Source organism: Mytilus edulis, chromosome 4 (genome assembly GCF_963676685.1).
Source record: "Mytilus edulis chromosome 4, xbMytEdul2.2, whole genome shotgun sequence".
Classification (NCBI taxonomy): Eukaryota; Metazoa; Mollusca; class Bivalvia; order Mytilida; family Mytilidae; genus Mytilus; species Mytilus edulis.
In genome coordinates, this window is record NC_092347.1 from 8,740,164 (window position 1) to 8,752,693 (window position 12,530).

The following is a 12,530-nucleotide window of genomic DNA, read 5'->3' on the forward strand; positions in this document are numbered from 1 at the left end:
TTTTTATGTACAATTATCTATTGGAATCGTTTTTTCTGGCTATACTACGCTATTCCTACATTTTGAATTTTATAGGCAAAAAAGTAAAATTTATGTTGGAGTTCCCAGAATTTTAATGTAAACAGATATAGGATTATGCTGAAACAACACTTAACTGATGAAGTAAGGTAAATGCAGGTAAATCTTGTGGAAAATAAAGAAAAAGAATAGTTTCTATAGCAATATTTTATTAAGTAATTTCATGGCACAATGTTATTCACAAGCAATTGAAATTATTTTGGTGAAAACATTAATATATACAAATAAATAATATTAATTGAAATATAAATACATTAAAATTCCAGTAAATTTACTCTGACACTAATCACTAAATTTTGATATACACTACATATTCATTGATACAAAGCACAAAAAACCCCACTAAAATAGACATTAAAACAAAGCACTAACACAGTAATAAAATGCACTAAATTAAGCACACAGGTAATTATAAAAATAAGAAGATCATGATGTTGTATGATTGCAATTGAGACAATTCTCCACAAGAGATCAAAAATGAAACAGAAATAAACAACTTTAGGTCACCATACGGCCTTCAACAATCAGCAAAGCCACAACAGCATTGTCAGCTTAAAAGGTCCCGAAACAACATATATATTGTTCTTCCCTTAGCCTCCCATGTATGAAAAGCCAAAACAGTAAAATACAAAATGTAGGAATAGCCAGAAGACACCTTTGGGAAAGCTGTTTGTTTTATTTCGTTTTATTATACATGCAACAGATTTACATACAACATACTTTTTAAATTGTGAACAGATAATGTATCCCTCAGAATCTCCCAGATTTTTTTTAGAATCTTGTCTGAATCAGACTATTTGTAGTGATTGGTTAAACGGTGGCATTATTTTTAAGTGATAGATTTCAAGACAAAATATGAAGTGTATTTGATTACTAGTAATTTGTACAATAAATACACAAGGGATGGATTACATCAAAATGTCCATCCCATTCGCATACTGGGACATGTACTTGGGAAATCATGCTTTTGTTACATTTTAGGTTTTATAAATTGTTTTATTAAATCAAATAAGCAACGTTGATTGCATGTTATAGTGCATTTCTTTCACAGGAATATTTATATAGTTCAACAAAAGTGGTGTTATAAGTTAAATTCATGTTAAATTACAGTTAAACGTTTGTAAATCAGTTTTAATTTCCCCTTTCTACAGATACAGCATGAATAAATAAAAAGCATAGTTTTGCTTGATTATTCCCTGATTTTTAATTTTTATTTTATGTATCTACCATTTTGGAACAGTACACTAATAATCAAAACATTATGAAATTCACATTTTTGTCCACATTTTTGGCTCTTATAAATTTCCATCCCGGACCTTTTTTTTTAAATTCAGTTCAGTTTTCTGTAAAATAACTTGGTTCAGTCCCTTAAAATACCGTGCATTTACTACATCACATTCCTTTCAAACGCTTATACATGTATTTATAATAATACGACTTAGGTATACATTGTTAACCCATACACTGTTACACAGTAGCTTCCTTACATCAAGTTATACTAACAATTTCGATTGTAACTGCACGAATTTAATCCGTTTAGTTTTGGTAATTTACAAGTACTTTAGTAAAGTTATCAGATGAATATTTAGAACTTTAAAATAACAACACCTTATGGAAAACAACAGTCAAATTTCTTTTCAATTTATTTCGTTTGTAATTAACGAATATTTTGTTTAGACATTCCAGAGAGACACTAACCGTCAAGCCTATGTCAACTGTCTGGTCACATTTACATTGGTTTCAAATAATTTTGATATCTGTTGTTCTTTAGTCTTGTATGCTAAAAAAGATGAGATAGCATTTGTAAATAATAAAATTATTTCTCAAAAAGACAGAAAAACATGATGAAAATATTTATTCGTATCTAATTCTGTGTTAATTTCCATACACGTTTAATTAGAGAGATAGAGGTATGTTACCAGTCCCTAACGTTTTAACGAAGGAAAATACCACCCATTGTTTACATGTAAATATGTCCAAACCATGTCCATTTCAAGTGGTTTGTACCTCTGTTTTATAAACTTACAAATACACAGCCATTTAAACAAATTATTTTCTTTATAAATGGAGTTTGTGGGTTTAGAAGAATTTTTCACTTTTTCTTCATATCAATTAGAAGAATTTGAAATAGCAACCATAAAATTTATATCCTTAACGTTAGTCAAAATATGGAACAGAATCATAACCATTATATATATTTGATTTCTTTTTTTCATTTTTGCTTGATATATCATACTTATTATTATTATAGTTAAATTAATATCATGTTAAATTTAAATCATAATTTCCCTGTTGACATGTGGTACATTGTAGACTTGAGAAAGTTTCACTTTTCCATGTAAGTATTTTTTTTCTCTCACCGATGTGTTGGAAATCAACCCATTTAAACAGTTGCTTAGTTTCCTTTTCGGTACTTGAATTGTACACAATGACTATTCCATCTAAGAATAATTTTATTACTTGATAACTCTTGACCGAATATTTGCAAGTAAATCATTGTGAAAAAAAGGAAACCGAATGAAAGTAATACTGCACACTGTATAATAAAAGGATCCGAAGCAAAACAGTTGAGAAACTTCAACAGGCAAGCATGTAGTGATGTTAGAGTTTTTGCTCTGTGTTGAATCAATGCATGTTTGTGACTTTCAGATTGAGAACAGCAATAAAAGAACTGTTTATTTTTGTTATTTATTTGTTTGCTTTGCATTTACTGAATTTGTGTCTTAGAAGGATACCCCATATTCTTCTTCATCTAGTATGGTAGTTGTTTCTTTGGCAATCATAAAAATATCTCAACTTTTTTGTTAAGTAAACATGATATGATAATGCGTCATAGTCAAATAATTAAAATGTTCCGTAAAATATCGTCTGTCTTTTTTTATAGTCATGTAATTTTTATCATGATATTAAAAGTAGACATATAGACTTTAAAAACTAGAATTTTGACTTTTTAAAAGTCCTAACTTCTAGTTAAAAATTCGAGTTTACGGTCAAAATTTTAGATTTTAATGTGCAAATTTTTTGAATTTTTTTTTGAAAAAGTTAAATGCCTATTTTTTTTATTTTACAATGTCCCAAATACTCTTCCGTGTCAACATTAAGTTGTTTTTAGCTATAGCACTATTGAACTTCATTGTTTGATTTCTCTCTAATTATCGGCTAAGCTCATTGACGTCAGATATTTTTCGTAAGAAAAAGTTATAAAACTTAAACCAAAACATAAATGAAAAAAATATGGAAAGTGTGATTTAAATTTATACAAATCTTTTATCAACACGGAAGAAGGATACCAAGTCTGAAATCGATATTACTGGGTACTTAAAAGTTTAAATGTATCATAAATGTTTGATATTTCCTTGACAAATATTTATATACAACTCTGTTCCCATCGCACAGTGTACTTGTCTCTTTTTCTCTCCAAAGGTAACCTGGTAACAGAAATCCTGTTGAGCCAAACATTGAACTATCATATATTGTATTCGATTAATTAAACTTCCTTGTGAAATAAAAAATAGCGTATTTTATTTTGCAACATTGGTTATAAAATGTGCAATTATACATGTGACATTAGATGTTGGATTTACACTGATTAATATTTAAGTAAACCTGGTCAACTCTTCATTAGACTAGAATAAAAAAAATCAAATCTATAAAACACTACCAAATATTTTTTGTAGTGAAAATATTCGTTATGCAGATGATATCGGCCATATTTCGTAACTACAATCCCCTTCCCTATTCACAAATGTGCCCTACCGAATGAGACTATATACCGGCTTTGTAACAACATAAGCAACAAGACGGGTGTCACATTTGGAGCATCCCTAGTTTTTGGTGGGGTCCGTGTTGTTCATCCATCATTGTCAATATAATGGAAATTGATACAACTACATGTACCGTACAAGTGAGATGTTTAGCGTTATAAAACCAGGTTCAATCCACCATTTTCTACATTCAATTCCTGTACAAAGTCAAGTTTAAGTGTTTTTGCATTTGATTTTGCCATCTGATTAGGAACTTTCCATCGTGAATTTTTTGTCGGAGTTCAGTACTTTTGTTATTTTACTACAGTACAACATCAGTTTAGTTATTTGCCCAAATCAGCAAATTTGGAAACAGATCTGCAATTCAATGGTTAGACTGTTTATTTATATAAAGAAAACTTGCTAATTTATTGTATTATATAAAATATTTTAACAAATATCAACCTTTTTGGTTTTTAAAATCATTTTTTTTTCAAATGAGCCATTTAAGGGGAGATAACTCTTTTAGCACAAAATTTATACTGGGCTATTTAAAGAGGGAAATTTTTTATTTTTACTTGTGGCAAGAAAACAATTTCGATGACACCATGTTTTCTTTTTATTTTCATAAAATATATTATAAAACCTATCTTCTCACAATTTATTTCAAAATTCTATCTCATAGAATTTTTTTTATGCACTGTTATGCGTTTTTTCATTAACAAACTAACCAAATTTAGGCAATTTTCAACGACTCATAGCTTGACAAATAGCACGGTGACCCATACTTTTTATCATATTTTTGAAAAAAGCATTGGGAAATCTTCATTTTGTCAAATTATAAGAAAATTCCGTCTCAAAAAACATTTACTTATTATCTACCTTAATAAACTACATACAAACCTTCAAAAGTCTTTTCATCTCAGTTTCAAGTAAGTTTTTTATTACTAACTTTATGTGCTTCTAACATATCACGTTACTTAAGGTAAACGAACTTGTTATTATCTTTAAAATTTGAAATAAAGCATATGTGAAAAAAAAGAATAATTTTTTGAGTGTAAAAAAAAGTTTGAAATGTTATAATAGACAAGTAACGGGCCAATAACGTGATTTTGATGGTCCTTTTTATTTGGAAACATGTATGACTTTTCGACTCTTAACATGGTACTCCACCATGCAATCGAATCGAACAGAAGTAATCCTTCAGAATTAAAAATTGCTCTACAGTTTATATGTACATATATTGTTATGATTGCCAATGAGACAACTATTCACCAGAGACCACATGACACAAAAATCAACGACTAGAGGTCACTATACGGCCTTCAACAATGAGCAAAGCAAAGCCATATCGCATTGTCAGCTATATAAGGCTCGAACTGTCAAATGTAAAACAATTCAAACGAGAAAACTAACGGCCTAAATAATGTAAAAAAGGAACGAAAAGCAAATATGTCACACATCAGCCAACAACAATCAGCTAATTACAGGCTCTTGACTGGGGATTGGTATATGCATACATAAGTTGGCAGGGTAAAAAAAGTAAGCAGAATCCCAACTCTTAGTGACAGTGATGTAACAGTACAATATACTTGAACAAATTATAAAATTCAGTTGTAAAAGACTTAACTCATTAGATGGATACTCATAGAACAAAAACCGTGGCAGGGTACTTGTACATCCCAACAACAAAAAAACCCTTCCAGTACAGATCTGAGAGTACTCGGAGTTACTGACAGCTATTTCAAAGCCAATAATAGCTAGATTTGTAATTGCTAGCAATAACGGATGGCACCCTTCCCCCATTGCCAGGATAACAGCAGCCATTTTGAAAATTCCTGTCAAAGAGTGCAAATTAACACTTGCAAATTAACAATTTTTTTAAAAAGTTTTATAAATTTTGGAGCTTTTTGAAATTTTGACATTTTTGCAGTTTCCATGGTATCGGCGGCCATTTTGAAAATTCCGAAGTCAAACTGTAAATCAGCACATGCCAGTTACCATTCCTGTGAAGTTTCTTCCACTTTGGAACACTTTGATATTTTTCGCATTTTTGTTGTTTCCATGGTAACGGTGGCCATCTTGACCATTCCAAATACAGAGGGACAACTTCGCATGGTGGTCAACATTATACCATAGTTCCACCAACTTTGGTCCATTCTATTCTGAGAACTGCTCCAGACAAAAATAGTGGAAGAAAAATAATAATAAAAAAAAGAAAAAAAAGAAACGTAGAATAACAATATGTCACCCCAACTCCGTTGAGGGTGCCATAACTAATAATAAAACAAAATCATGCATCTTAGACTAAATTATCAATCAGTTATCCAACATCCAATGTATTGATAGAGGGTTGCTGCTCACAAGGAAGCTATTAAACCAAGAGATCCAAATGGAGAAGTTGAAATCATCCCTTCGTAAATCTTACGGACGCCATCATGAATTGGTTGAAATAACCGTTTCACAGATGATATCAGATATGTTTCTTACGTCGTAACAACAATCCCCTTCCCTTTTCGTGAATGTGACCTACCGAATTAGACTATTTACCGGTTTTATAATACGATATGAGCAACACGACTGATGCCAAATGCGAAGCAGGATCTGTTTACCCTCCCGGAGCACCTGCGATAACCTGAAGCAGGATCTGCTTACCCTTTCGGAGAACCTGAGATAACCCGAAACAGAATCTGCTTACATCTTCCAGAGCACCCGAGATAACCCCCAGTTTTTGGTGGGGTTCGTGTTGCTCAGTCTTTAGTTTTCTATGTTGTTTCTTGTGTACTATTATTTGTCTGTTTGCCTTTTTCATTTTTAGCCATGGCGTAGTCAGTTTATTTTCTGTTTATGAGTTTGACTGTTAGTCTGGTATCTTTCGCCCCTCTTGTAGTATCAAGACATTGCAAACAGTCTTGTTAAAGAGAAAATCATGACCTTTTGCAATGTCAAGATACAGTTCAGTAATTGCTGTTGGTTTCTGTCTGTCATTTTAGTTTTTTCTTTTATAGCTTTTTAATGAAAAGGGCCGTTGGTTTTGTTCTTTTGAATTGTTTCATATTTTTTCATGCCCGCTACCATTGTAGCTGACGTTTTCTTTATTCTAAAACGTAATCATGGTAGCCTGACATCTTACATCTACAAAATTTAGTCGCTGGTGGATATGTGTCTTTTTGGTAATAATGTCACACTTTTTTTACTTCATGTCATTCATGACATGTAAAGCTGATCTATACCATAATGTTGTTTATTGTATTTTACTGACTTTTTTAAACGTAAATTTTTACATGCACAGTCTCAGTGTAGACACCATAGCAATGAAAATATCAATTTCGGGATATGCTATAATGTGAGATCGGGAATAATAGAGTCAACAAAGAAATTGTAATAAATTTCAACCAGTAACGATAGTAGTCTGTCAGTCCATAGAATCAACTGACATTATTCCAAAAAGTTTTCCCGGTAGATATTGTGTACCAATAAATCCGATAATCATAATGACAGGGACAAAACAAGCCCATTTTACATATTTGATATACATAAAGGTATGCACCAATGTAGATTTAATTATTTACATTAAAGTAATTCTAAAGAAATTCATATCTGCTAGGAATAATTATGTATGAGAACAATTTATCTATCAATATTTTGTCCATGATAGATCTCTTGCTGATTTTCACAGTTGATTCTTATATTTTGATCTTACATATAAGTTTCATTTGTACCCAGGCTACTTAATTGTCCAAAAACCTGTTTAACTCCGCTACATCACGTATGTGCCTATCAAGATTAAGTCAGAAGCCTTGTTGTCATATATTGCTGTCTGCCATATTTGGTTAATTTTACTTGACTTTTTTTTTAACGTTTTGGTTTTCAGTGGGTTTTTTTATGCTTCAGCTTTATACTATACGGTTTAGCTTATTTGACTTTACAGTGACTTTTAGTTATTTAACATCCTAGTCCCTTTGTCCCTGTTTTGTGGCTGTCTCATTCATTAAAAACCATACCTCATCTCATTTTTTTCATTTCACTAACTTGCACAACAGAACAATATTTAAAAAAAAAATCTATTTTCCTGTCATAATAGATATTCAAAATAGATGGTAAGACTCAGTCATGTGATTTCCGACCGAAATCGTATAAACAGTGACTTAAGCTTTAATGTTGCACCACTGTCCCAGTTTTTGGGAGGGTTGGCGCCATCAAACTAGAAACCCGCCACATTTTGTATGTGTCTGTTGCGAGGAGTCTGTAATTCAGTGGTTGACGTTTGTTGCTGTATATCATATAATTTTGTTTTTGTTTTTTTGATATTGTGTTAATAAATCAGGCCGTTAGTTTTCTCGTTTGTATTGTTTTACACTTGTCTTTCGGGGCCTTGTAAAGCTGACTTTTCGGTATGGTTTTTGTTCATTGTTGAAGACTGTACGATGACCTATACCTGTTAACTACTATGGCAGTCCGTCACTGGTGGAAATTTGTCTCATTGGCAATTATACCACATCTTTTATATCTTGTATGACATGGAGCAGTGGTCTGGTTATGTAATGTATTTCAGTTGTTTCCTGTAATTAGTTAATATTTCAGTTCTAACATGTACAGCTTTTGTTTATTAATTTTATAAATTTACTGTTTGCAAAAGTATAAATTATTCTAAATGATAAGGATGTTCTGGTAACTAACAGAAAACTCTGGCCGTTTTTGGCACAACTTTTTTTTATCTTTTGTTCCTCAATGCTGTTCGACTTTGTGCTTGTTTCGGCTTTCAAACTTTTGTATCTGGGCATCACTAGTAGATCTTGTGTAGATAAAATGCACTTCTGGTGTATTAAAATTTTCAACTTGTTGCCTTTTGTTGGCTGTTGTTCGTGTGTTTCTTTGTCAATTGTATTTTCCAATTTATTTATATTGTAGTCCTGTAGTGTTGAGTTGTCATCTTAATGTTATATTTCACATGGCTATAAAAGGGGAGGTTTGGCATGCCACAAAATCAGGTTCAACCCGCCATTTTTTTTTAAAATGTCCTGTACCAAGTCAGGAATATGGCCATTGTTATATTATAGTTCGTTTCTGTATGTGTTACATTTTAACGTTGCGTCGTTTGTTTTCTCTTATTTTTGAGTGTAAATTCACATTGCGATAAGACGTGTCACGGTACTTGTCTATCCCAAATTCATGTATTTGGTTTTGATGTTATATTTGTTATTCTCGTGGGATTTTGTCTGTCGCTTGGTCCGTTTCTGTGTGTGTTACATTGTAGTGTTGTGTCGTTGGTTTCCTCTTATATTTAATGCGTTTCCCTCAGTTTTAGTTTGTTACCCCGATTTTGTTTTTTGTCCATGGATTTATGAGTTTGAACATCGGTATACTACTGTTGCCTTTATTTATAGATGTATTTTGGTAATAGTAAATTTGACGAATCTTCGTATTTTTCAAGACACAGGAAAACAAAGTTATATTCTAGCTACATTTTGTTATTTGTATTTTCAAAAAAATGAGTCAATACAGTTTAGTATCATGATTTAATGAAGGATTAGTCTCGTACATTGTATGTCAATCATACAAGTAAAATGTTTATTTGAAGGTTACTTGTCTACACGTATGAAAGTAAGAAAAATACAAGTTGTTGTTCTAAATATTTAGCTAAAATTAAAGATGGTCATATCCAATGCTGGGTAAACTATTCCATATGATAAACATGTATCTTCTACAAGTTTGAATGCACTGAAACTCTTTTAAAGAAGATAAAAACTATTTATGTGTTTATACATATTTGAATAACTTAGGACAGAGGATGCAAATAGACTTAAGTAACGTCTTTAATTCTTCCAAAAGTTAAACAAGGAGCTAAATATAAACCTGTTTGGCTTCTGTATACAACGTGGTTCAAAGTTGATACTTGTTTATCTGCAGCATTGCTTTTAAATGTAAAACAAAGCAATTGAATCTAATTCCTATAAAAATGTAGATAGAAACTTTAAACATAACATTTAGTATATTACACCACTGCAGTTATTTTGACCGGTTGCTATATGCCTCTGGTACTCTGTTTTAATTCCACAGATTAAATATCTAGAAACACTGGTATTCAACAAATGGTGTTTACCATTTAAAACTATAAAATATATTTAGAAGAAACTGCATGTAATAACGTCGAATATGCAATGAAAGCCATGTGATTTGTCATGTACACTTTGCCGCATGTACAATTATTGTATAAAGGTTAAACCTATTTGAGGATGATGAAAATGTATTTGAAATACCAATTATAGAAGAACGATTTGACAAATTATTAGGAATGCTCTCATCTTAAAATCAATTGAAAGAAGGAGAGAAAGTTAAGGTCACTAATGAAAACACGTGCACATTCTAAAGTATACAAAAATCCCAATTTAAAGAACAATGATGACATTAATAGACATTTTATGAATTCATAATAAATCTCCCATAATTATATGTAGAATGTACACTTTAAAATGACCTTTAAACAATTTAGAAGATTATTTCAAGTCACAATTTCGTTAGAAAACCAATTTTTTTTCAGTTGTGTAAATATGAACGTTTGCTTCCATATTCAGTACCTACGTCATTGGTGTCTGGTACAACCCTCAACATCTATGTTATAGACCAATTCAATGTACAACTTAACTATTTGTTACTTGATTACAAATTATGAAAACCCAATTGTATAGTGTGTTATTTTTTATCCGGACAGCTTTATTTCTTATTTTAACTCTAGTACATTACGTAATGACTGTTTGCTTCTTTTTAAGAGTAGGAGTCAACAGAAAAATAAATACTGGTAAATTTATAAAAATAACAATACCTTATACAGCTTTATCAGTCACTAAAACAAACATTTCTTGTCCGGCAAGAAACTGTAACAACAAAATAAAACTACTGCAATGTATATGTATGTAACAAAATGGAATTAGTTCAATGAATAAATGCATAAAGTGTCTAAATACTTCTGACTATAAATCGATTTGCACAAAGTTTTTGCGACTGGTTTTACTTTATTGATTGTTTAGTTATATAGTCCAACAGAATAAAATTACTGTCAGCATTAAAAATGTTTCATTCCCCTCATATAAACCACGAACGTCATGAAAAATCGGTGTTTTTATCCTGACTGGGGAACATTGTTCAGAGTTCCATTCACTCTTTTTATCATTCCACCAATAGAAGCTAACATGCGACTGGCTTGTGCGGTATCCTTGTCTAGTTGTTTTGTAACTAGGGTCTCGTTTGTTTTCAAATGTCCCAGTAATACAAGTGGATCCTGTTTCATAGTGTTTATGCTGCTGGTAATATTCTGTAGGTCGTGGTCCAGTAACGGTAGTTGTATCTTCAGTTGTGTGATTTGTGCACTTGCTTGCTGTAATGTCTGTGTACGGTTTTGGATGTCGGCTTCTTCTTTTTGTATTTTGGTAAGTACTGCATTAAAATCGCTGTCTATTTTCTGATATTTTTGTTTATCTGAGTTAATGTTCTGTAAAATTGGTGCAAGATCTTTCGTGACGTCACTTTTAAATTTATTGTAGGTTAGTTGCAGAGAAGCTGAATTTGATGTCAACTTAGTAACTCCTGACTGTAGACGCTTCAGGTTACTATCGAGAACCTGGTAGTTATTGCTCCTTTCCTGAAGTGGCTTTTTAAATTGCTGCAGTCTCTCGTTCAAATCCATTACTCGTGCTTGTATGATTTCAGTTGTTGCTTGTATCTTAGCGGATATTGTGGCAATGTTCATCACTGTTTTGAAAGACGGCGAAGAAATTCCACCCGCTTGGCTTTGTTGTGATCCTGGTAACGCAGCTGCGAGTTTTTCCAGATCTGATATTTTCTGTATAATCGTCATGAGGCGTAGATCTTGTTGTTGTACCCGCTGTTCTACTGTACTGAAGATAATAGACTGCTGTCTGGCGTTTGCATTCATATTGTTAGTCATGTTTGCCAATTTTAGCTCGGCATCTTGTAATGCTGCCCGTAAAGCTTTGTAGGGGTCGACCGCTCGCTTGGAAATTTTAGAGTCTCGTACGTCATCTTCGTTCTCAATAGGTTCTGGTGCAACTGGATATATTCCGAGCTGATGTTTCACAGTTTGAATTTCATTTGCAATCTGATTTATGTTCTGAGCATAAATTTGTTGATCACGTTGTATCTTAGAAATCTGGTCTTGTGTTATTTTACTTAATCCTTTTCTATCATCGACGATTAATTTTAATCCTTCAACACCACCAAACAACTCATGATATTTATCAATTAAATCCGATGGTAATCCTCCTTTCATTTCACAGCTCGGACCAACATTAGGAATGGAAAAGTCAAAATTACATACATTAGCTGAATTCGTCCTCAGAATACAATTCCAAAGAATTGCAATTGTAATGAATCTTATGAATGACATTTTTTGAAATAGCAGGACACCTTCAAAGTTGTGTTTGCATGCAAAGTTCGAAAAAAATATTTTAAACTAATCTCTTCAGTAGGTTTATATAATTTAAAGGGGGCGTGTTGAAAGTAACAACTTGTCCACGTGCTTTTCAATCTTCTCTAAGAACCAAGTTTGATAACATAATTGAACTGGTCAAAGCTGAATGTTTATAAGATGTGTAGGTAGTCTTATCAACCAGGCTTCTATTTGACGATAATCACTGAATAGGATATGTAATCCTGATAAATATTTGATAAAACACTTAGTAATTGTTTGTA

The 12,530-nt window shown here is 31.9% G+C and overlaps 1 protein-coding gene across 1 annotated transcript; it reads right to left on the reverse strand.

Moving 5' to 3' along the window:
• Nucleotides 1–10,941: 10,941 nt before the first annotated feature.
• Nucleotides 10,942–12,108, reverse strand: LOC139518655 (interaptin-like). The gene has a single exon (XM_071310130.1). It carries the CDS (start codon nucleotides 12,106–12,108, stop codon nucleotides 10,942–10,944), a length of 1,167 nt encoding a protein of 388 aa, XP_071166231.1.
• Nucleotides 12,109–12,530: the final 422 nt, after the last annotated feature.